General features: G+C 41.4%; 2 protein-coding genes across 12 annotated transcripts; one reads left to right on the top strand and one right to left on the bottom strand.

Moving 5' to 3' along the window:
- Positions 1-4: 4 nt before the first annotated feature.
- Positions 5-9,546, top strand: DOLK (dolichol kinase). 5 transcript variants are annotated; one of them, XM_073314665.1, is made up of 3 exons: positions 5-62; positions 1,033-1,522; positions 7,282-9,546. In XM_073314665.1, the coding sequence occupies exon 3, from the start codon at positions 7,379-7,381 to the stop codon at positions 8,966-8,968; it is 1,590 nt and encodes a 529-aa protein (XP_073170766.1). In that variant the 5' UTR covers positions 5-62; positions 1,033-1,522; positions 7,282-7,378; the 3' UTR covers positions 8,969-9,546. The 5 variants fall into 5 exon arrangements, with proteins under 5 accessions (XP_073170766.1, XP_073170767.1, XP_073170768.1 ...); XM_073314666.1 differs by lacking the exon at positions 1,033-1,522 and having other exon boundaries at positions 7-62; XM_073314667.1 differs by lacking the exon at positions 5-62 and having other exon boundaries at positions 433-1,522.
- PHYHD1 (phytanoyl-CoA dioxygenase domain containing 1) lies at positions 6,011-25,269 on the bottom strand. Of its 7 annotated transcripts, none has more exons than XM_073314672.1 (12): positions 25,112-25,267; positions 23,777-23,935; positions 23,077-23,152; positions 22,832-22,879; positions 19,869-19,924; positions 19,638-19,700; positions 19,519-19,540; positions 18,526-18,654; positions 16,091-16,207; positions 15,583-15,709; positions 14,384-14,465; positions 6,011-9,319 (listed from the first exon to the last, which is right to left on the bottom strand). In XM_073314672.1, the coding sequence occupies exons 1-11, from the start codon at positions 25,241-25,243 to the stop codon at positions 14,420-14,422; spliced, it is 975 nt and encodes a 324-aa protein (XP_073170773.1). In that variant the 5' UTR covers positions 25,244-25,267; the 3' UTR covers positions 6,011-9,319; positions 14,384-14,419. The 7 variants fall into 7 exon arrangements, with proteins under 7 accessions (XP_073170773.1, XP_073170772.1, XP_073170778.1 ...); XM_073314671.1 differs by having other exon boundaries at positions 6,012-9,351; XM_073314677.1 differs by lacking the exon at positions 6,011-9,319 and adding an exon at positions 24,617-24,707 and having other exon boundaries at positions 10,102-14,465; positions 25,112-25,268.

Genomic DNA, 25,269 nt, shown 5'->3' with positions numbered 1-25,269 from the left:
TCGCCCCCAGGGTCCCCCATCATGTGACAGATACAGACAGCAAGATGGCGGCGTCCAGTGAGGTGAGTTTGTGAGGGAGCTGCCATAGACGGGTGGAGGGGCGGCGGGGTGTATGGTGACAACTCCAACAAGCGTCCCCTATAGGGGCCAAGGGAAATGTAGCGTGGGGGTGGTTATAGGGGGTCTTGCTGTACGCAAATGTGCAGGACCCGAGATGGCTGCTATAGAGTCGTATAGGTGCAAAGGCTCAGGGTAGCGTAGGGCTAGTGTGGAGCTAGATAGGGGCTAGGTGCGCTGCGGGGCTCCGTGGGGGGGGTGTGAGGGTAAGAGGAGTGCTCTGAGGGGGAGCGTGTCCGCTACAGGGGCAGGTTGGGGGTGTTGTGTTATACATGGGGCCCCGTGTGGGGTGTGGGGGTGAACAAGAGACGTATAGCGGGGAGGTGAGCCTGTTACGGTGCAAGCTCCTGAAGGGGTGGGGGTCGCTTTGTCTATCCTGCACCGGGTCTTCTTCCTGACCAGTAGTTTGCTACTCACTTGGATTTTAATTCGGGTGAGCAGCTCGAGTTCAACCCCAAACTCCCCTGTAGGCTTGAACTCGATCCGCTTACCCCAGCGAAAATCTGAGCTGCTGTGCCTTCGCTTACTATTTTAACCGGAGGTAGTTAGCGAACCTGAGTAAAGAACACCCCTCTTTTTGCGGGGAAGACATACCCCTAGTGAAGCCCTATATAAACCAGTGAGAAAAGACACATTATGGACTTTCCAACAGATGGGAAAGCTGAGTCTTGGGAGCTCAGTGATTTAATATAGTGATACTTTGTTTTATACCAGGTGGCTGCACCTTCCAGGTGGACTGGATTATTTTTTATGCCATTAGTCGCTTCATTGAACACATAAATACACTTCTGTTTTCCATAGTGTCTTCAGTATAGTTAACCCAAAATACCATAGTGGGAGTTGAATAACAAAGTAGAAAGTGGAGAAAGAAATTTAGTAGTATATCTAAGAATGAAATTATGTTTTCTATTTTAGCTGATGTGTGAAGTGAGATGAATATCAGAGATGGAGAGAGAGAAATTAAATCTGCTCTAGCTGTCAGGAACTGTAAAGAAGTCATGCAACTAAATGAAAGAAAAGGAGGCTTGTACTAACTGAAACAAATATAAAGAGGCAGGACCCATGAGGCAAATAGGGACAAGTCCATGGAGGGCTTTAAAACAAAAAGTAGATCCTGAAATGAACAAAGAACATGTGAAGATGTTTGAATATGAGAATAACACAGTCTGTTCTGTATGTAAGCAAGTGGGACACTCCAGTCCCCCACCCCAGCATGCTGGAGTTTGAAGAGCTCATATTTGGAGAGATCATAGAGAGGGGAATGGTGACAGTTGAGACAAGAGGAGATAATGATAAAATAGCCCTCATTACACGTCTACAGGCGTGTAGTTTTCAAATTATGTTGTAGCTGCATTAAAACAGCAGACATATGTAAATTCATACTTGGGATTTCAGCCTTCTCAAGGTGCTTACACCATCAGAACTGGTTACTTGCCCATTTGGGTGCGGTAGTTAGGTGTTGTTGCTGTAGGGGCTGGAGCTCAATGTCCATGTTGGCCAATAACTGTTCCTCTGCCTCTGGTTTGCATATAGGGTTTTCCCTGCCCTTTCCCACTGACAGGTCCTTGCCCTGTTTTCTATATCTAGAAACAGACTGCTCCAAGCCAGTATTGGCCCTGTGTGAGGGAGAATTGTCACAGATTACTTCTCCTAACCTCAATCAACTATATGAAATTAATTTTCCTCCCATTGTTTCAAAACTGAAAAATGATTTGTTGGATTGGGAAAAATACATTTAGTTTAGCTTGGCTGTATAGCAACAATAAAAACGTATTGGTTGCCAAAAATTAAATTCATATTTCAGCCGGTCAATATACATTCCAAAAACCTCTAGAGGAAACTCAAACAAGGATTATTAAATTTATAATACTAAGAACAAATAAAACTCTGCATAAACCCATTCCTAAAAGGGGATTGTCGGTCATCGTCATCATCACCACTCCCATAACTGCATTGGTCGTTGGGGCACCATCACTGATGAGCAATCAACCAATTGTCTCCACCCATGATGACTGTGTGTCAGTGCTTGAGTCTCCGTAAAGTTCATTCCTGTCCACTCTTTTATGTTGTCAATCCATCTCTTCTTCTGTCTACCTCTTCTCTTCTCCTGTCCTGTCCCATGGAGGATGATCTTGGATAGGCCAGATGACCTTGTTACATGGCCATACCACTTCAGCTTGCGCTTCTTCACAGTTGTCAGGAGGTCTTCATATGACACAGCACGTTGGGTGATGATGTTGCGGACCTCTTCATTAGTGACGTGGTCAAAGTAGGAGATGCCCAGGATTTTACGGAAGTAAATCCATCTCTACTACCTGTATTTTCCGTTCAGGTTCTGCCATAAGGGTCCATGTCTTGCATGCATACAGAAAAATGGAGATGACCAGTGCATGCAGCAGTTTCAGTCTGGATTCCAGGGAGATGTTCTTGTTCCTCCAAATTGGCTTTAGCTTTGCCACTATTGCTGTTGTTTGCAAAGTTCTTGCCAGAATTTCTGCCTTTGATCTTTCATCAGTAATGATTGCCCCAAATACTTGAACTGTTTCCCTGTCTCCAGCTCTTGTCCACTGACAGTGATATGTGAGCTGATCCCATCATGTTTGTTTGGCATCAGCTTGGTTTTCTGTGCACTGATTTCCATGCCATATTTTGTGATGGTTTCATCTAATCGTTTCACAAGGTTGGCAAGTTCATCGTAGCTATCTTCCAGGCCGTCAATGTCATCAGCAAACTGAAGTTTTGAGATTGTTCGCCCCCTAGTCCTGACTGTGCATACTTGATCTTCTAGGGCATCATTCATTATGTGCTCCAAGTAGATGTTGAACGGTGTGGGCGAAAGAAGGCAGCCTTGCTGGGCTCCAGCAGTGGTGCGAAACCACTCTCCTATTGTGCCATTGATGAGAACTGCACTGTTGGCCTTGTCTTACAGTTGTTTAATGGTAATAATAAGCTTATACTGTACTGTACATTGTACTTCTTTGTGGTTACCCAGAGAACTTCGTGCCATACTCTGTCAAATGCCTTCTTGAAGTCAACAAAGATGCGGTAGATGTCCTGCTGACGTAGTAAGTACTTCTCAAATAGAACACAAAGATTGAAGATCTGTTCTGTGGTGGTACTTCTAGCAGGAAAGCCAGCCTCTTCTTCAACGATGATATTCTTCACTTGTGGTTTTAATCTGTTCAATATGACTTTCAACATCACTTTGCTGGGATGGCTCATTAAGCTTATGGTCCAGTAATTCTGACAAAATTGCAGGTTGCCTTTCTTTGGCAGAGCGATGATTAGTGACTGTGTCCATGTGGAAGGCCACTCACCGGTCTGCCAGTTCTTGTTGCAGATCTTGGTGAGTACATCTATTACTATTTCTCCTCTGAATTTCATCAGTTCGGCTGGGATGTTGTCAATACCTGTAGCCTTTTTGTTCTTGAGTGATTTCACAGCTGTCGCCACTTCTTCATGCAGTATTGGAAAGTCATCCTCCTCTGTTGAATCTGGGCAGTCTAGGACACTAGGATCTCCATTTGTCTGTTGGTTGTATAGATCAGAGCAGTAATTTGTCCACCTATTGATGATATCCTTTTCTTCTGTAAGACTGTTCCCTTCTTTGTCTTGAATTGCGTTAGCTTTGGTCCATTTCCTTCGGCAGATCTCTTACAATCTGGAAGGATTCTTTGCTATTTTTATTATTGATACACTTTTCAATTTTAGGCCACCTTCATTCCTTCCTTAATATTTCTGCCAATCGCTCTGTATTTATCAGCTCCCTCGGTGCTGTTCTTGTCTCTCTTATGTTCCCTTCTAATGTCACACATTTGTAGTATTTCATTTGTGACCCAAGGTTTTGTCTTCTTACGGTGTTTTCCAAGGATGCCCATTCCTGCTTCATTCATTACAGCATTGAAATTGTTGGTCATTGATTATCAGTACCAAATGTAATAAAATATTATTGGATGGCTCAATTAAGATCACTTTCAGCCTGGTACCCTGGTGACACCCATAAATACTAGATGAAAATCAGATGGAAAAACAGGATTGTAAATTGTTTTTTTTTGTTACCTAAAAGATTTAAATGAACACAAAAGAAACAATCCAAATGTCATAATTACACCTCACATATAGAATTTGATACAGAAAAGAAGTAGCTCCTTTCCCCTCCCTGCTTAAACTCATCAGAAGCAATCTAGAGTTTCAACAGAGGATATCTAATCCAATGTATAATGTATGGGAGCTGACCCTTGGTCAGCTATTCCATAATGATAAAAATATGGAAATTAATACTATCAAAGAACTCAAGAGGAATATTAATATATCAGTTTGACTTATTTGCAGCCATTATAGCATATCCCATGCATGAAGCCCATTTTAGGAAACTCTTAAGGAGGGAGAAACATGAATTACAGGAAAAGGCTACTTTAAAGGGCCTGATCTCCACATGGTATAGCAAAATGTTACTGATGGATCTACAAGATAAGGCTACCTTTACGGAAAAATGGGAAAAGGATCTAAAAACAGATATTCCTTTGGAACAGTAGAAATAGAAAAGCAAAAACTTCAACTACTTTCCACTAAGGAAAACTATTACAAAATATTTTTTTCAATGGTACCTCACTCCATTTAAGCTCAAGAAAAAATATATATATACACACATAAAAGCCAAATGCTGGAGAGAATGTGAAGGTGTAGGAACCTTTCTGCATAGATGGTGGGAATGCCCTAAAATAATGGTATTTTGGAGGAAAGTAGCATATAGAATTTGCAAAATAACTAAAGTTAGGCTACCCACAGAACCTATAGTGATTCTATTAGGTTACAGTCCAAAAAAGGCCATTGAGTCAGGAAAGGCCCTACTGAGAACACATTTGCTACTAGCAGCCAAATGCATGATAGCTAGTTCCTGAAAAAGGACAGATCTCCTAACACTAGTGACATGGAGAAATAAAGTACTGGAAATCCTTTCACTGCCAAAAAATGACAGACAGCCTTATATAAGTAGATTTTTATAATCTGTGGTTACCATGTTTGAAATCTGAACAGACTTAAACACAGAGAAAGATATTAGCCAAACACAAAGGGTCTTTTAAAGGTAACAACTGCAGGTTATGAATAAGATTTGTTAATGCTTGGATGAAAAATTCATGTATGTTAATAATGACAATAAAAAGTGTTGGGTTTTTTTAATAATGGCACAGATCTGTTCAGAAGAGACTGACTAGCTAAGGCTGTGAAATGGGCAGGGAAGGCTTCAAAGGGTTCCCTTTCAGCAACTGGGAAACAGGATCTGGAGAGGGAAAGAGGCTGAGGCAAAGTGTAGGGAGAGGATGAGCTGGATAGGAGCAAATGCCTCAGCTCAGAATTGTAATGATGCGTAAACCACTCCTTAAGCATCTAAATGTAAATTTACTCAGACTGAGTTGGGAGAATATGCATGAACTGTATCTCCAGAACATTTTCTAAAGTAAAATAGAACACTGTGGCCAGTTTTCAGGCTGAGTCTGAGCTATGTTTTTAGGGTACATGCAAGATGTCCCTCTGTAACAAATGTGGCCCAGCAGTTCTTCTCTTTTAGAAACAAACAAAATTTATTAAGCAGCTTAATACAAAGGTACAGTGGACACTATGTAGTCCCTTTGTAGACAGAAATATGTTGTATTTGGTCCCTAGCTACCACTAGAACTGCCAAGATCAACCAAGTTCCAAAAAACAGTGGAATCTGTCCAGTTTAGACCGATGTGACCACTTATTTTTCTTTATGACTTTGATATCTTCTCCTGCACTCATATAATGAAAGCGTTATTGCTTATTTGAGAAAACAAACAGTGAGGTAAAAAAGGTGGTGCAATAAGTAAAGCAGTCAGTCATAAAACTAATAGCAGATGGAAGGAGAGAGACTCTGAGACAAAGGCAGACAGATGTACATTAAGATGAGTGGAAGTTTGCACCATAGTCTGGAGTATTTAATGTCTTGTTCCATCACAGAGGCTTTTTTCTCCAAGTTTTGAGTTTTCTCCATTTGTTTAGAATCTTTTGCTAATACTTATAACTGAATAGAAAGTATCAGCTTGGATAGAAGTTCCAAGTTATTTAGTACTACTAAAGAGCTTTAATTAACCAGGGGAGAAAGGCCAGATGGGTTAAAATGCTGGAGAATTGCTATTTTAAAGGGACACTAGATTTGTCACATTTATGTCTGAATAATTTTACTTACCAAAATTAGAAATAACCCCTAAGATTACTATAACTTGAAAGATTTTGGAGAAAGAACATACTATCTCTCTTCAGTTTGTTTATATTATATATATGACTGTGCTTTGTGTAGCATTAGTTTTCCCTTTTACACAGCAACACTGGGGAGAAAATATTTTTAAAAATAGGACAATGTGACTCTAAATCCTCAGAAAATCAGAAGAAAGGAGTTGGAGGCAAGGGGAAGACCTGAAGTGACCTTTAACTTTTTGTTTTTTAATTGACCAATTTTCAAGTTGACAGTGTCAATTCCTTTTAACATCATTTTGCTTCTGATTTGTTTGTTTTGTGTTTCAGTTAATTTGAACTGTGGGTTGTTTTTTTTTTAAATTATTATTGGTATGTTTTAAAAGATCAAATGTTGCTTGTAGTAGAAACAGTATTGTCAGTTCTATCAATAACATGATTGCCTATGTAAGATGCACATTTTCATCTCTTCTTTAATATTTATTTTATATAGCACCATGGCATGTGGGTGCATTAATTTCACTTAATTCTGTAACAAACTCATCACCAAGCTCTTCTGTCTTTATCTAACTTACAGAGATGTCCAAGTGCCCTTTCCAATGCAGTTCTTGTGAGTGCTGCTACTTAGTATTTGCATACACTCCTTGCAGAATATAAAGCATTCCCTTCTATACTTTTAGGAGAGAGAGGAAAAAACTGGCACTGCAAAGAAGTATTTAGTAATTGCATGTGAATAAAAATACTGTGAGATTTGGCTATGGCATTGCAAGCTGAGTTTTCTGATTCTTGAAAGCAGTAGAAAATGCTGGTTGACTTATTTCCATCTTGATTTTATTTTTCTCATGACAGGAATCAAAGCTTTCAACTGAGCTTCAGAAAATAAATAATGAGGAGGAGGCCTCAGGTGTTCAAGTAGTTGCTTTAATTTTATTATTTTGTTTATCTTTATAGGCGTTGCAGTAGGATGAAAGTGAACTTTTACTAATGGACCAAGGACTGTATTGAAAATTTTGGAATCTGACAGTAGTAAAGATTCTGAAATCACAGGATGTCGCTGACCGGAACCATGTTAAACAAACCAGTGCTTTTGGAATCCCTGATTGTGTTCATCATTGTGTTGTGTGTGCACACGGTAGTTTGGGACCGGTATTCCTGGTGTGCTATTGCTCTTGCTGTTCAGGCTTTTTATGTCCAATTTAAATGGGACCGTCTACTCCAACTGGGTGGGGCCGTATTCCAATTTCGGACGACAGCTAACAGTGGCCTCCTACCAGCTAGTATGGTCATCCCACTCCTGGGGATTGTGATGAAGGAGCGATGCAAGGCTGCCGGCATTGTGTACTTTGAACGTTTTGGCATAGTTGTGGCCTCCACAGGCATGGTGGTAGCCCTCTTCCTATCTGTAATAGCAGTTGGCATCACAAGGCCTGTGCCAACTAACACCTGCATACTTTCAGGCATTGCTGGCAGTATAATCCTCTATACCATGAAGTATTCTTTAACTGTTTCTGAAGTGATAGAGGTTCTGGAAGTGCTGCTTATTTTTGTCTACCTCAGTATGATCTTGCTTTACCTATTACCTCGATGTTTTACTCCTGGGGAGGCATTACTAGTCCTTGGGAGTATAAGTTTCATCCTCAAACAGCTCATTAAACGCTCACTGAACGTGATAGAGGGCAAAGGGAATCCTGCAGACTTCGTCCTTCTAGTGGCAGTGGCTGGGGTGGTCCTTCTTGGGATTTTCTTCACTGCTCTATTCTTCTTCATGGATTCAGGAACCTGGACATCCTCCATGTTTTTCCACATGATGACAGCAGTGCTGGGACTGGGGGTCCTTATGCCTTGGCTTTACCATCTGATCCAAAGGAATCCCTTGCTCTGGCTGCTCCAGTTTCTGGTTCAGACACAGACAAGAGTTTACCTCCTTGTGTACTGGACCCTGTTGGCTGCCTCTGCGTGCATGGTGGTTCTTTACCAGAATTCCAAGAGATCATCTGAATCTAAAAAGCACCAAGCTTCAACCATAACCAGAAAATATTTCCACTTCATTGTGGTGGCTACTTACATCCCTGGGCTAATTTATGACCACCAGCTTCTCTACATTGCTGCAGTGCTGTGTCTCGTAGTCTTTGTCCTTTTAGAGTACATACGATACTTCAGGATCAAGCCATTTGGCCAAACACTCAGGCACTTGCTCACTCTCTTTTTGGATGAACGAGATAGTGGACCTCTGATCTTGACTCACATTTACCTACTTGTTGGGATGTCCCTTCCAGTGTGGTTGTTCCCCAGGCCTTGTGCTCCGAAAGGTACCCTGTCTGGGGCAGGAGCATTGGTTCCCTACTCCGGGGTACTGGCAGTAGGGGTGGGAGACACAATAGCCTCAATTTTTGGCAGTACAATAGGAGAAATCAAATGGCCTGGGACAAAGAAGACGTTTGAAGGGACAATGACTGCCATCTTTGCTCAGATCATTGCTGTGGCTCTTATTCTGATATTTGATGGCAGAGTGAATCTGAACACCAGCTATGCCTGGATTTTGGGGTCCATCAGCTTAGTTTCCCTTTTGGAAGCCTACACTACCCAAATAGACAATCTGCTCTTACCTCTCTACCTCCAGATACTGCTCATGGCTTAGAGACTTTGCCAGGAACAGAGACTTCCTTTCTAGCTAGGGGTGGTAATGAGCCATGCATCCTTGCTGAGAGCTCAATAGAGCCAGTTTGGTACGAAATGCTATATTTGGTATAGGGGGTAGAACAGCTACTTTCAGAAAGGAAATTGTTCTTCAACTCTTAATTGACAATAAAAGTAAAGGCTTCTGTTTGTTTTTTGTTTGTTATTTAATAGCTAAAGCAGCACTAACTGTTGCATCCTCTCAGAGGAGTAACAGGAAACCATCCACGTGATACTGTGATTCGTGTAGCTGGTGATGCTGAATTAGATGTACGGTCATAGTGATTTTATTTCCAGGTCTCTTCTGGATGCACTGAAGCAGAAAGGGTGGGAAAGGTGAGTTCACTAGAAGGGAAGAGATGGGGTCATTAAAACTTCTAAGGTAGCAAAACCAGGAAAATATAAATAGTCATGGTTCACCAGTTGTATGTAGTGGTGTTGTAGCCATATTGGTCCCAGGATGTTAGTGAGACAAGGTGGGTGAGGTAATATTTATTGGACCAGCTTCTGTTGGTGAGAGAGACAAGCTTTCGAGCTACACAGAGCTCTTCTCCTGGTGACCTCAAGAAGAGCTCCATGTAGCTCCAAAGCTTGTCTCTCTCACCAACAGAAGTTGGTCCAATAAATATTACCTCACCCACCTTGTCTCTCTGTTCACCAGCACAGGCTCCTACAAAGCTTGTGCACTGTATTGGCTTGCCACCGGGTTGAGTCCTGGTATCTTGTATTATTGCACATGTGAATTCTGCCTCTTTCAATAAAAGCATGCTGTTGCAGTGAGGGTGTGCACCACCTGCAGCATAGGATCAAGCTGTATGAAGACTGCCACGTCATCTCTCATTTCCTGTTGCAAAATTAGAAGACCTCTGTCAACTAGAGTGAAAACAGCACTAATGCTTATTCTGTTTAAAGTAATTTCAAATACAGAGAATCTCAAACTTAGTTTATTGGAGGAGCATGGATAGATAGGCTTGCAGGGTGAAAACAATAGCCTTTGTGGCTAAAATTTTGATTTGCTTGCCAGTTCTCTGGAATAAACCAAGTTCTACCTTTTTCATGCTCTTGATCTCTTGAAATTAATTGAACAAAACTTGCTTTAGATGTGAGGTTTTTTTATTAAAAAAAAAACTACATTAAAAAATTAATCTCCATTGAAAAGAGTCCCATTTCCAGACACAATTTAAAGAGAGGTTAGGTTAAAACTCATTTAAAATCCTTTCTTGCATTACTACTAACAGATTATTAAAACAAAGTATTTTAACAATCCAATGTGCTTCTCTGCTACTCATACAATTTGATTTAGTTCTTGCATTTCTTTCAGCTTGAACAAAGAAAATCACTAAAGTCAGTTTCACAGCTGTTTATAGTAAGTAATGTTCTGGTTTTCATATATGCACTAGTACAAGCTGCAGTGTTTGGTCTGTAAATCATTAGGGGGGAGAGGGGGGACATTTAAATCCAGACAAATGGTTTTCATTAAAAATCATCCATGAAAGCATTTCTATTAAAATGTAAAACTACCTGCTGCTGCCCCTTTAATTAGGATCATAACACAGTACACCTGAAACAATTCACTGTTTATAGTCAAAAAACCTTTCCATTTCTGTATATTTAATCCTTTGAAACATTTTTACTTCTAGGAATCCTCTCTCATTAGCATGCAACACTTCCATTAGGACCAGATTAAGCTGATTTATATCCTGCCTCTTCCACCCTCCCATAGAGTACCTGGTAGGGTGTTTGCTTGCAAGAATTCTTGTCCAGGGAAGTTGATTCTGGTCCCTACTACAGTATCTTTATGGCATTTCTGCTGTGTAAAGGGGCCACACCAGTTCCCTGGGGTAGAATCCCAGCCATAGGGCAACATGGGGCAAACTAGGCAGCTTAGCACCATCCTGTGTGGCCCCAAGTTTGGGACTGGGAGTGTGTAGACGTTAGCAGAAGGATTGCCCAGAGAGCACTGTGTGCTCTGGTTATTCTCTGCTGCAGAGTCAGACCACCTCCAATCATGCTGGGATGCACTGGCCCCTGGAACAACTCAGAGAATATCACATTTGCCCACCCTCCTCCAACCCCCTGGGCCTTCTCTTTCTGGACCATGCCTCCTGAGACACACAGCACAGAATCTCTCCTAGGACTTTAAGAACGGTCAGAAAATGACTGTGATTAACAGAGCAATAGGCTGTGAGGCACTGCTCCAAGGAAACAGCCCTGGAGAGATGGATGGTGCAAGAGTACAGTGACCCTTAGGAACAGTGAATCCAACATGCTGCACAGCTTAGTAATTCTCATGTTCCACCTGTGAGACAGAGTAGGACATTCTTTCTACATCTGTCTTCAAATCACATTGAGCAGAGCACAGAAGGGAAAGGAGAGAGGAACCAACTTTCTTAGCAGGAAAATGCTACTTTAAAAAAAAAGTTAATTAGAAAGGTGGGGTCTTTTTCCCACAATAACTAAGAAAAAGCCTTAGCTATCACGCATCTGGTGTTCTGCACTTGGTAACAAAGCATTCAGGTGAAGGTTGATATAGCACCAAAGCCATAAAACGAAGCACCAGAACTGAAGGTTACTCTGTCCCCTGGTTATTGACATCAAAACAAGTTCTGAAAAAGGTAGGAAAGATCAGACTCTTGTTTCTAATAGAAGCCTTGGTGAATCTGAGCAAAATTACCACTGTTATCCCTACCCAGCATACTTATTCCTGCTACTGCAGTGATTTCAGGTGCATCAAAAAATCCTGTTTGACCTACAGAACCTTTTTTAGCTGCTCAGTTTAAAACTGGCACTCTTGTTCCACCCAGCAAAGTCCCAGCCATTACTTAAGAGCCGCTTTTACCATAAATAAACTCAAGAATTTAATCTATTTCTTCGTTGCAACTAGTGTTTGAGACAAATACCAGAGGCAGGCATCATGCTTAGAAAAAGTAATGTAGCAATAAGGCTTGGAGCCGTGTTGCAGAAATCCATTTCTAACCTACTTTAATCTGATACAGAGCCTGAGACAAGAGGATGTCTTGGGTCATTCAGTCCATTCCACCTGCAACAATGCAAGATCATCTGCACAATTTTGTTTTCATCTAGTTTATGAACACCATTGAGGGTGTCTGTTCTGTTGGCAGATTATTCTATTCAAGTGACCTCTTAGAAACTGTCTAAAGTTCTTCTGTGTATTTTCCCAAGTGTATTAAGTATCAGTCCAGAGATATATGTATTTTGCATAGGGACCCCATATAGTCAGGTACAGCTGTCTCTCTTTTTTTTTTTAAGGTAGATGGCTTTCACCAACTGGAAATGATAATGCTATTTAAAATAAGCAAACCATCTAGTTTTCATTTAAGATAAAGGCTTAACATTAATTTCTATAGATGACTTTAAAACTTTTAAACCAAGTTGAAATGCTGAAGATACTGCTGGGCTCTATGCATTAATTTTAGCAATAAAACCCTTGGTGTTAAGGGTTTAAACTGATCCATAATACATGCTCTTGCAATTTCTCTGAACACAAAATTCACCCATGGAGACTAATTATTAATAAAATTTACTACTGCTACTCAATCTTTTTTCCTGTTTTTGTTATATTTGCATATATGTTTCTAGAGCTCGTGCTGCCTACATAATCCCATTTATAATGTTACCACCACAGTTTTATCCACCTTCCAATCCCTCCTTCCTCTAGTCTGCATGTTGCTTCTATTGTCTCAATGTTTGATAGCTCAGCTTTAAAATAGAAAACTGATATTATGCATTCAAAGGATAATAAATAGGAGGGAATATTGTTTAGAGGGTAGAGCATGAGAATCAGGACTCCGGGGGTTTTGTTCCCAAGCCTGCTGTGTGATCTGGGGTAAGTCACTGAGAGCTAAATAGCGAAGCCCTGGTTCATGTTAGTGAGCACTTACTCAAGTAATTGGGACTTCTCCCACGAGTAAGGGCTCCACAATCAGACCTACTCCCACTTTGTACCTCAATTTACCCATTTGTAAAAATAGGATAATACCTCCAAGGGGTGTTGTAAAGATTCATTGTTTAATGTCTGTAAAGCATTCAGATCTGTGGTGGGAAAGTACTAGATAAGTGTGAAATATTATTGGTCCTTGTCACAGTGAATTCGATAACTATGAACTAAATTACTTGAGCATCCCTGTAATGAGCTGGGAAGTTGGCTTTTGTGTGTATGTCAATTATATAATATACTGGCGACGTGAAAATTTATGAAGCATATTTCCAGTCTTATGTATGGGTACTTCAAAGAGTAGCTGTTCTCTCTGTATATATTTAAAAAAAAAATACGTAACTGCATCCTTCGTTATTTGTTATAAAATATATGCCACCACAACTGAAACTGTGAAGAAAAGTCCTGTCTCTCTTCATAGATTTGCTGAAAAAAGCTAAAGTTTGACTATTCAGTGATAGTACTAGAAGGGTACGTAGGAACATAAAATGGACTCTGTCACTTTGTTTAAATGAGTTTGTTTAGAATATTCAGATTGATGTAATGCAGCCCATATATGATACTTCCTAGAAGGGTGACATTGTTATGTGCTCTTTGCTAGCATCTATTCTGCATGCTGTGAGTTAAAAGCATAATCACTGTATGTCTTTACCTTTATGTGTTGTGGTCTAACACTTTTTGGAGGTTTCAGGGACTGTCATCTTCAAACAACAGAGAAATGATGTTTGTATTTTTATTCTTGATATTCCCACATCTCATTAACTTCAATATGCATCAAAAGTTACTCAGTTCTCCTTGAAAATGTATGGAGTAAAGGTTTACAAGTCTAGGGATTGTGTTATCTCCTCACATACCACTCACCAGTAACTCTTACTGAGCATTTTAAAAAGAAAAATAAGAAATTTAGGCTCCCTGCTTTGGTCTCCCCATTCTAGACCATTCTTTTAATCTATTGCTATTGCAGCAGGGTAGGTTTTAACTTTTTTGTGGTACAACAAAACCCCTCTACATAACCTCCAAAAGACTCTGTACACCTGAGGGTAATACAACAGAGATGGAATAAACATAATAGAAATTTTCCTGGCTTGGGTTGTACAAGGGGAAAATACTGAGATTTTGAGTATCCTGAAAAGGAGGTGCCTATCAGCTGGTCCCAGAGTTGAGGCACAGTGGCTTCTTAATAGTCAGTTCATATGACTAAAGAGATTTCCCCATCAAAAGTGGTTTTTAGGTGACTGTTCCCACTATGAGTAGTGTACACGTAGCAGAGATGCTCTGAGTAAGGCCAGCGCTGGATGGGTATGGGTGAAGATTCTTCTGTCATGCACACAGGCTGAAGCTACTCCTTCTGCGCTGAGGACAAATGAATATTGGGAGATGAGAGCAGGGGGTGGCTGAGGAAGATGAATGGAATCTACTTACTAATCAACCGTTTGACTCCAATGGCCAACGTTAGTTTCAGTTGTAGAGAGGTGGAAAAGGCAGTTCAGGAGTTGGCTGAAGCCTGACAAGAGAAGAGAAAACACTTAAGTAAAAACAGAATTCCAGAATCAGCCTCAGGTCTACCTGACACAGAATCAGTTCTAGCTTGAGTACCACTGATGCAGAAATAAAGGCTTCCCATTAGAACTGTTCAACAGGCACTTCGTCAGATCCAATTCAGTATGTCCAGTCCCTTGCTAGACGAGGAAACTCTACAAAACTCTTAACGTCCCTAAGCAGAGATTCACATCTTGGTTTTCCATCTGCATTCATCACCTTTTACTCTAAGAAGTCATTACCTCTTTCCCCAGTGTGTTTAATTACTTTCTTCTAATCTAACTCTGTACCCAGAAGGTGCTTCAGACATAGGTTGCATACTTCTGTAAGGAGAATGGGTTTTGTGATCAAAACACAGGACCAGAAGCTGGATTCTATTCCCAGCTATGCTACAGATATCATGTATGACCCTGAGTAAGTCATTTCACCTCTGTCAGATGTATGCATTTTAATGCTTTCATCAGTATACTTGTTATGAAAGCTTCAGTTTAGGCTGGGAGGATCATATTCTTCATTGTTTATGCTACTTTCTTAAAAGGGATTGTTCTCCCATGCTGGCCTCCAAGAGATCCTTGCCTGTCGTTCTGCAACTCTATTACTGAGGGAAGACTTGCACAAAGAGAGAGTCTCTGCATGTGGCAGGAATCAAGCTGATCCTGTTCTGTGGCAGTGGGGAATTCCACAGTCACTAGGGATATTAGTATTTATCCTCCCTGAAGGGGTGTTATGAGCTTAATGAATGGTTGTAAGGCTCTCTGCTGCACCTTTGCTGGAGGACCTTAGAGCACTGTTATAACATGGCTAGCAGAAAAACAATCCTTGGCTACACGGGCCAGGGAAATTGTCCTGGGAAACTGCTACTGACACTGGTGTTCCAAGGTGCAGCTAGCACAGTTCTGAGCCATGTAGAGGGAACCTAGTTGTGTGTATCACCCTGTAGGTGTAACACAAAAATGGGGTGATAAGAGCTGGGGTTGTTGAGTGAAAAAAAGCTTCTAAAATGGTTACAGCTTTAAAAAGCCTCCAGTTTCCAGCAGGTTTTTTTTTTTTTTTTTTTTGGCTACTGAAGGATCTCTATATACCAGTTCTCTTTGCTCCAGGTGGTGTCTTTGGCCTCCATCAGATGGAAAGTGTACACATGGCGGGACCACTCTGAGCTGTTCAACTCACTCTTGTGGACAACTTCTCCATGGATAAGAATGAGGCCACCTGTTTGAAATAAACACACATCTGTCTTTCCTTTTGAATGTCTCCTTCCTCTGTGCCATACAAGAGGAGCTGTTGCTGTCTTTGAAAGGTTTGTCATGATAACGAAACAAAAGTCAGACTTGGGAATACAGCCCATTGATTCCTATGGTAAGAATCTGTTTGGGAAGACTCCAGGAATATATCATACTGTTGCTTTGGTTCTACGAGATCCATTTCTTTCATTGTGGACTCTTCACATTACCCTTTGGCAGCAGCTGGGGCATCAGGCCTGCATTGGCAATACATCATTGCATTCCCTCTGGGCCTGTGGTTTAAAACTGAATGTGTGTCACTGCATCTATCTCTCTTGAATTTTCACTGGTTCTACAGATGAATCTTTACCTTTGTGGATGGGCACAGGAATAAACTGGCTATCTTGATAAGTCTGCTCAGAGCCGATGAAATGTGTGCATGGTAAGGTGCCCGGCGGGGCTCGGACCATTCTACGTGTGATGCCATCTGCAATTCCACAGTAGACAAAACTTTTTTTAAAAAAACTTAATAAATCATTTGACCTGACAATAAATAAACCCCTGTTAAGATTCAATTTTAGACTATTTAATCCATCAAATAACAAAAGCTTGATCAAGTTTAATAATCAAAGATTAATTAGCACAATACAAACAGGAAAGAGTTAATACTTTACCAGTCTAGAAATCATGCTTTGCAGAAAGGACATCTCGGCTCTGTTCCAAAGCATTAACTCACTTCTCCTTATATTTATACCCCATTTGTCATGCACAGGAAACTCTCTAAATGCCTTTATTTCATGATGAACCCTACTTTTCCTTTCCTATGCATTTTGCACCTACTGTCCAAGGTTCTTGGGCACCTGTACCTAATTAGTTTAACAATCTTGCATCAATTATAATAGTTGCTTATTACTTTAACAAAGCTCAGCATAATATTATTTTGTGCTCAATAATCTCTACATACGCCAAGAATAAAAGCTTACACGCAGCTTTTTATATATATTTTAGTACAGAGCTTTCTGGGAGGGCTTGTTCAGTTAGCAGATCCTATAAAATGTGTAATATCAACTAAATACTGTTAGCTACCAATATTTTCTGGTTAACCTCTGCAATCATAGCCTCTGCACTGACTGGAAAACTTAATCCCCTCATTACATTATATATACCCTCCATCGTTTCACTAATGAAAATTCTTTCCTTGCTCATTTTCTCTTTTTATTGGAAAAAGATTAAGGTTATCTGGCAGTACAGAAACTAACACTGCTGTCTTTTGTCTGCGTTCTCATCTGTGCCCTGGCACGTTAACAAGTGTTACCCTTATCTGCAACAACATGCAGTGCTTTCTGAGCAGAGTCCTCCACTTAAGCAAAACGCATCTTTGGCACCACTCTCCTTTCTGTAACAGTACAGATGTTTAACTGCAGCTCCAGAGCCTTATGCTGAGTTTAGGCACAAATTGTGATTACAACAAAGTGCAAAGCTTGATGATTTCTCAGGGAAGAATGTCGTTTGCTTGATTTTTTTTTTAAATTTATGTATTTTTAAGAGAGACCTGAGGATTGTACCTGTTTTAAGGCACATTAAAATTTGAGATGAAATGGATTAACCGTGCCCCTGGAGCTAATTAGTTCCCATGTTAGACATATACTAAGTGTAAAACGTGCACCAATAGTTAGAAGCCCGTGACAACTTCCATCTGTCGAGAAAGAGAGGATACACAGATCTTATTTTGATTTGGCCTCATCTATGTGTTGCCATAGTCCACTGGTCACTCTCTGATCTCTTGTATGCTATCCAATTCATTCTTGTTTTCAATGTTTGCGTTTGTTTTGTATGTTTGCTGAATTTTAGACCAGTGTTGGGGGGGTAAGTGCAAGGTTTTTATTCTTCCTCCCCTTACACAGAGCAAGCTGCGGTAGCAATATTCTTAGTCTTGACCCAGGACAACAGAAAAGGTTAATGGGTATATATCCTGAAGGGATCTGTGTTTACAGCTGGGAGGTGGGTGATGGGGGTGTCAATATAAATAATTTAGTGCAGCAGCAAAGTTTTATTAAAGAAACAAAAATGAGCAAAGTGGTTTCACTGTGCTTATCCCTAACCTGGGGGAACCTGGAGAAACTGCTCCTTCCAGCCCAGGTCAGGGTGGAGAAGCATTTTCAAGGCTGCTGTAGGAAGCTCTAGAATGAAGTAAGGGTCTGTAGCACTGCAAAGAAGACACTCTTTGGAAGGATCAAAGAGTAGTTGTGAAGGGCTCAAATCTTGTTGAACAAGGAAGGGTCAGATACTTGCTGAAGGAATTTACTCAGTAATACTAAATTGAAAGGATTTCAGGAACACCAGCAGTGGATCCTAATATTGCAAGGTCTGGATTTAATAAGTAAAAATTTAATAAGATTGTGGGTACCACTGTCTCTGTACTTTAAGCAGATTGTATGGGTATAGTATAGCATTAAACTTGGGCACTTGGTGTCGGAGTCAGAAATAATGTAAAGCTTTTATTTCCAGGAATGTTTTTTGGATTTAAATCACAGATCCTTGGTCTAGTGCCCAGCAGCAAAGGAAATGAGTCATTTGAGCCAGCCTGCTAAAAGTGGGATTAAGCATTTGGCCCCTGAAAGTACAAAAGGAATGATGTTGCTTTAAACAAAGGTTCCCCGAACCATGGCGGTGGCTCCACTAGCTGGATGTGGCCACATAACCACTGAATGATTCAGAGGACGCAGTGCAGTCTGTGCTACTTTCCACCCGTAACCAGGAGACAAGGGTGCATTTCAGTGTATGGCAGAATAATATGAATCTTACTGGTGTGAGAGCCAGGGATGAACCAGAGACAGCTGTTCTCCTGTGTGGCATTCTCCAGAGCTATCCAGAGGCCCAGAACCTTGGCCAGCGGCTCTGTGTACAGAAACGTGGCATCCTGGTGGGGTCTCACTGAAACCAATAGACACCTGGTTACCTTACATTTTAAAGACTGTTGAATTAAGAGTAATTGAAGGTCTATGGGGCTTTCCTTTCTCTGCCCTCTTGTGACTGCCATATGAATCCTGCTAGAAGTGACAACAGGGAGTATGCACGCTCCTGACAGCGCTGGCTTCCATTTCAACCAAGTCAAAGGGATGCAGAAGTTCACTGGCTGCATGCCTGCTACCACCACCAGCCCCCATAGACAGACAGACAGACAGACACCATCACTTGCAGAATCTCACCGCTGTAGAGGTGGGGGTGGGTGAGTATATCTATTGATAGTGTGCAGAGAGAGACTGATACTGTCCCCTTCCCAATAAGTTCTCAGCTCATGTCCCATTTATTCTAAGGGCAGTACTGCAAGGATAACTTATTCCAAGTCACATTTGAGGCTTATGGGAATTACTTTCAGTTTACAGCAATCCCTGAAAGACAAGGAAACTTGACATACAGTTAGGAAATTCCCCCGATCACTTGTCCTTTCCCATCTGCCTGACATCTTACTTCTTTGGAAATCTCAAGTGTGTTGCGAGAGTCGCCCCCACTGCAATCATAACACATGGGAGTGGGTCACCCTTCAACCTGGTGAGGATATAAGTTAGCCTTTTGCCTGCCCATACAGAAACAGAAAGGAACCCTGGGTGAGATTTTCACACCCCATTCCCAGTAATTTCTAACAGGAACTGGGCATCCAAACCTTTAGGCAGCTTTGAAAAATCTCACTGAATGACTAGTTTATGCCACTCTCCTGTTACTTGAATTCCCTTCCTCCAAACCTTGGTATCTGTACATAATATCTGCAGCCTAGTACAGACGTAGTATGAATTTTACCTTCACCACCAATGCCAGGTTGCTGGAAGAGGACAAAAAGAGAGAAGAGGAGAATGTTAAACTGGAAAATATTAAAATGGCTTCTTTCATGAGTAAATAGGAGATTGGGGTTACTGTACCTTGAAGATATACATGCTCTGGACAACTACTGGTTTCTCAAGGCCCAGTTTTCTTCCCAACTCCTGTGGAACATCCCAAAGTTAGAACACTGCAGTTCTCTGCTCAGTATTTAGCGAATGCTTGCTGAGAATTTTTATAAATCCTTTCATGGGGAGGGGGCTCATCATACAGTTTTTAAACTAAACTATCACATAGTTGAGTTCTTTCAAGTGACTCAAGCTACTACTCACCTGCACTTTGGAGGAGTGAGTGATTTGCTTGAAGATGGGATCGTAAGCATGCAAAGCTGAGGGAAAGAAGTTGTCGCTTAGTGAAAATCCTAGAACTCCTTTCCAGAAGGGACCCTTTAAACTCTGAGGAAGCACAATGATGGGTATTACATTCTGAAGGGGAAGACTGCAGTCTGTCAGGCTCAAACTGCATCCCTCTCAGGAATCAGTTTATGTGCACAGTGCCCATCATCATGTCTGCCCTGTTCCTTTTGCTAAAATGTCTGGGTTAGACAAATTCCTTTTGTTTCAAGCTTTTTATATGGATTGTAAATTAGGCAAAATGTTTCATCAGATGGAGATAACACATAAGTGCTGTTGACATTTGCAAATCATATAATGAATTTCTTTAGAGGACACCAGAGATATACGGTAATCAGTCTCCTTTACAACAAACTGCGGCTATATGAAAATAAAGGTCTATGACCAAAAAATAACTTGGAAGAGATTTCTGGGGTATGTTCTGAAGGAAAACTAAATAGATTATACAGAGCTCCAGATACTAAGAGCTTAGATATTAGAATGGGGAGCACTATACACAACCCTAAGATAGATAAATACTACTAAGGGGTCGCACAATTTGTTGCTTCTATAGGCTGAACTCAGTGCATGCTCCAGGCATCTCGCCATTCTATCTGCAAGCTCCTTGTGTGATGCTCTCCCGTCCCCTTCTATTTCAGGCCTTCCCTGCAACACCCCTCCAATCTACCTCCTGTCAGGGTTTCTGGGTGGCCTCCATTTCCCTCCTTCTCCCATACCAGGGTCCTCCATTCTCCCCTCATGTCATCAGTTATTTTTGCAATCCCAGTCCCACTTACACCATGCCAGTGGCTCTGTGCGCTCCAATTCCCACCTTCCCCTCCATGCCAGGGTCCCCCAGTCTCCCACACCAGGGGCTGTATGGCCCCCACTCCTCTTCCCACCAATGGCAGTGGTTGTGAGCCCTCTATCTCCCCTTCCTTCCATACAAGGGTCCCCCCATTTTCCCTCCAGCAGGGGTTCTGTGAGCCCCTTATACCAGGATCCCCCATTATTCCTCCCATGCCAGGCACTGCATTCTTGCTCCCCTTTCCCTCTACACACCATTACTATTTGTCTGGGAGAGAAGTCTGTCAGGTTGTCACCATGTTGAACTATAGGGAGAATGGGCACAGTGACAGATGAAACAGACTTGTTATGGCAGAAGGCATTAGTGGGTGCCAACAATCCATTGTTTGATCTATAGACCATAACAGAAGTGCTTGAAGTTGTAATTATGCTAAAGAGATGGAAGGGGCTCCATGTATGCATTTTCCCCCTTTCAGTTTTCCAATTGTCCTCCAAATGAGTAGAGTTCTGGCAGTGGAAGCCTAGAACGTTCCTGGAAACTTTGGAATTGATCAGTTGTTGCATTCAAAAGTTCTCCCATTACAGACAGACAGAAATGCCACCAAGTTGAGCATTGAGCCTCACAAGCTCCGTCAATTATTTGAATGTGTCCTTCAGAGTATTACAGTTCTTAGAATTTGAATAAAGCATGATGAGAAAACTCTGCATAGATGAAACATGGGGCATCAAATTTTTATCATATGTAAAATTAAGAACTGGGAGCACAAATTCGGTGCTCTTTGAATGCCTTAACTTGCCCTAGCATTTTTAACCTGGAAGCAAATGCTTTGGATTCAGGTTCACTCTTAAAGATGATAGAATTTGCTGTTCAGTCAGCTTACTCAACCCAGCAGAGACTGCTACAGAGCAAGAATGTGGCTAGACAGAAAATAAGTGGATAAATTGCAGAAGAATGGGTCAAAATGAATCCTCCTCTTGGAATTGCTGTTGAGCCTGAGTGAGAAGGATGCTATTTTTGTTTTCCGTTTCCTCTTGAAGGAGCACTTGCACTACAGCAAAGGACAAAGAGAGGGTGGGAAGAATTGTTTTGGTTTTTTTTAGGGACACTGTTTTCCCTATAGAGACTGCAGGACTGTGATATCAGATACTGGATTTTCAAGTTTTAATGGAGAAAGATCTGGGCAGGGTGCCTGCGTTTGTGAGATAAAAATGCTGAACCCCATTATGTTTTCTCTGGGTATTGTTTGAAAACAAAAGGGATACAGCTAGTTCTTTAGCAGCTGGAAGAGGGGAAATAGGACACATTGGAAACCTGTAAGATTGAGAAACTGCTGGCAATGTCACAGTGAAGAATCCCAGCTTGTTGAGTGCCAGCAGTGTGCTCAGAACAGAGAAGATACAGTCTGTCCTAAGGATCTTAACAACCTAGACTGGACACAAACAAAACAGCTGAAAACAATCTGTTGCATAAGAGATACATAAGTTTGAACTTCAGCCAATATAGGTCAGTGATTCACTTTAAAAACTATAAAAGCCTTGTGGAACAAGTGGCTTTTGAAAAGCGATGTAAGTGGGAAATGAGAGGCCTTTTGGCAAAGGACAGAGAGGTTTCCTAGCATGGGATAACACAGAAGGAAGCACAAATACGAGAGTGGAAGGATTCAAAAGGGGCAAAGGAAGAAGCAAACTGATATGTGGGCAGGGTGAAGCTGAGCAGAGGCTTAGAGTTAAATCTGATTAACTTGAACCTGATTCTGGTGAGGGACAGAGACAGAGCAAGGTTGCAAAGAAGGGAGGCCACAGTGGGAGGAGAGGAGGATTTTTGCAATAATTTTCAGTGGACTGGGGCATGGCAAAAGCAATAGAACAGAGAGGAGGAGGCTATAGTCAAGGCAAGAGAATTTACATCTACGTGTCTTGTTTTAGTGGTAACAATACCATAGGCAGAGTCCATGTTTAGCTAGAACATTAATGCAGGAGAGCAGTTTCTTTGTAATGTGCTGGCATTATTCACAATAGCCAAGTCTGAAGGAATGCTTAGTTCTGGAAAATACACCTCATATTTTCTCTCCAAAAGCATCACAGCTCATCCATACCGTGGCCAATCTTGTTTATAGATTTCTCCTTTGGAACAAGAAAGTCACCTAAGAAACAAAGTGCTGAATTAAAGAGGATGTAACACAACCAAGAGTAAACAATAGCGCCTAGAATTCCCCTCACTCCCAAATAGTCATTCAGCCACCTTGTCCCTTTAAGAAAGTTCCTGGCTCACTAGCAGATTGTTTACATTTCTTCCCATCCACCCCCAAACCCATTACAGCTGATAGTAGGTAACTTTTACCTTTTTCATCAAAAACTCCTTTCTCAAAGAAGAATCTGATCTTGTCTCCACTGGTTAGAAAATAATCTGCACTGCCCTGTCAGAGACAAGAGAGACCCAGCAATGGTAATATCCTAGAGAGTATATCTCGGTGAACACTTCCAGCAAGGAGCTAGTACTTTCCTGCATCTTCTCCCCATTAAGAGAGCAGGAAGAATAAAGTAGAATAAAGACATTAGTAGTTCACACAGAGGCTTTTCACTGTGCTAAACTTCTTGGGCTCCAGCTTGCCTTTTGCAGACACCCAATATAGGGTGAACAGAAGGGTTTTGGTTTGTGAGAAGTGTTGATTTGACAGCCCTGGAGACTGAGATATTCTTTATCCATGGAACCAGTATAGTATAGATAGTAACAATAGAGACTCTCACACATTCAGCCCTTTTCTGCGGGAACTCTTCATGTTCAGCCTCTGTGACCTATTCCTCTCTTGGCCTTTCCTGAGACCACCAACAAAATGTTGCCCACGGCAGCAGAGAGGGTGGTCGTCAGAGGCAAGATTGCAGTTCAGCAGTACCTAGCTCTCAGCCACCTGCTCAGACATGCCTCCTTGCAAGAACAAAACCCTTTTTCCTGAACTGCCTAGTGATACAAACTAGCCCTTTGCTAACCACCTCAGGAGTAATTTGAGATTTAGATTGCCCTTTTTCGCCTCTATCTGTACCTGTGCCTGGAGCTGTTCCTCTTCATCGGTGGAGAACTCTGTACGGCAGTGGGGTGGCACATCCATCTTGGCTATAATCTTGTCTATTTGCTCCCTCATGGCATCACATTCTTCTGTGGTGAAAAACTCTTCCAAAACGAGGAAACCATCTTCACAGAACTAGAAGAGAACACTAGAGTTCAGATGGGGACAGAGTGGCTGGCATTCTGTGGTACACTTAGGAGACAGCAGTTATATTCAATAAAGGTGCACCTCCTGGCTGTCAGTCTTCTTCAGTTTGGTGTAATGCACCTTTTCTTGGGTTTTGCGTCCAGATGCTAGATCAGACTTACATCCATGGAGATCCTCTCTGCTAGTGGAGATGCAGTAGAGCAAGGTGCATTTTTCATACACTGTACTTCGTATCATGGACCTCTTTTAATGCGCATCTAATAATCTGCATTTTTACCTGACCCTCCAATCCCACACAAACCAGCCTCTCTCATTATACAAGTTTTTTACAGATTCATTTTAATAAATTCCTTAATGAGTAATGTTTGTATTCTCACTTTTTTTAAAAGGGAGATTTCTACTGGGAAAAAACAAATAATTCAGTAAGAGATTCACAGACTGCGGTTAGGGAGAAAGTGATTACAACTCCTACATGCAGCAGGCTCCAGGAACCAAATGAAATATGCATTTGTTACTGTCCTCATGGCTTAAAATTCTCTTCCCCAAAGGAGGAAATTAAGTAACTGCTAAACACAAACTTTACCAAAATGAACAACGCAGTTTTGTTCTATTTCAGGATTAGAACAAGAGTACTGAGAGGTTGGAAAAAGTACTTGTTCTAAACTTAACTGAGAATGTGTGCTGATTTCTTATGGTGATTGATCAATCCCTTATGAAATTAAATTAGCTCTCTGGACATTGCAGACTTGAACCGCTGCCCCTTTATTTAAAAAAAAAAACAGCAGGTTATCCTCTGACAGGCAAATTTTAAACTTCAAGAATAAGGCTGATAGTTGAGAGAGAGAGAGAGAGAGACAGAAGGGTGAAAGAAAAAAAGAACTCTTCAGATAGGAACTCTGCAGGACAAACCACATTTCTGGAGCCACTTCTAGTCCTGATAAAGTGCTCAGACTACTCCATTTTGTATACTGTATTATCTATCACCGATTCCGAAAGCAAAACTTTGCTAAACACAAGTGCTGGTTAACTGGACAGGAATGTGGGTTCGTGAAATCTGTTCCCTTCTCACAAGTACAGCACCATCAGCCTGCATCTCTCTCTCTCTCTCTCACACACACACACACCCAGCGCTGGATGCAGTACTTCCTTGCTCTCCTCCCTTACCTGTTGGATCTGTTCTTCGGTTACAAACGCCATGGCAGATTCAGACCCAGAATGATGAGATAAGTACGCAGTAACTCCTCCAGAGCCCTGCCCAGCTAACTCCCCCGCTCCCTGTGATCCTTTCAACACCATGTGATAAAGCAGGGGCGGGCAAACTT

The sequence above is a fragment of the Lepidochelys kempii genome, chromosome 16 (assembly GCF_965140265.1).
Source record: "Lepidochelys kempii isolate rLepKem1 chromosome 16, rLepKem1.hap2, whole genome shotgun sequence".
NCBI classification, from domain to species: domain Eukaryota; kingdom Metazoa; phylum Chordata; order Testudines; family Cheloniidae; genus Lepidochelys; species Lepidochelys kempii.
This window is presented reverse-complemented; position numbering and strand designations above follow the sequence as displayed.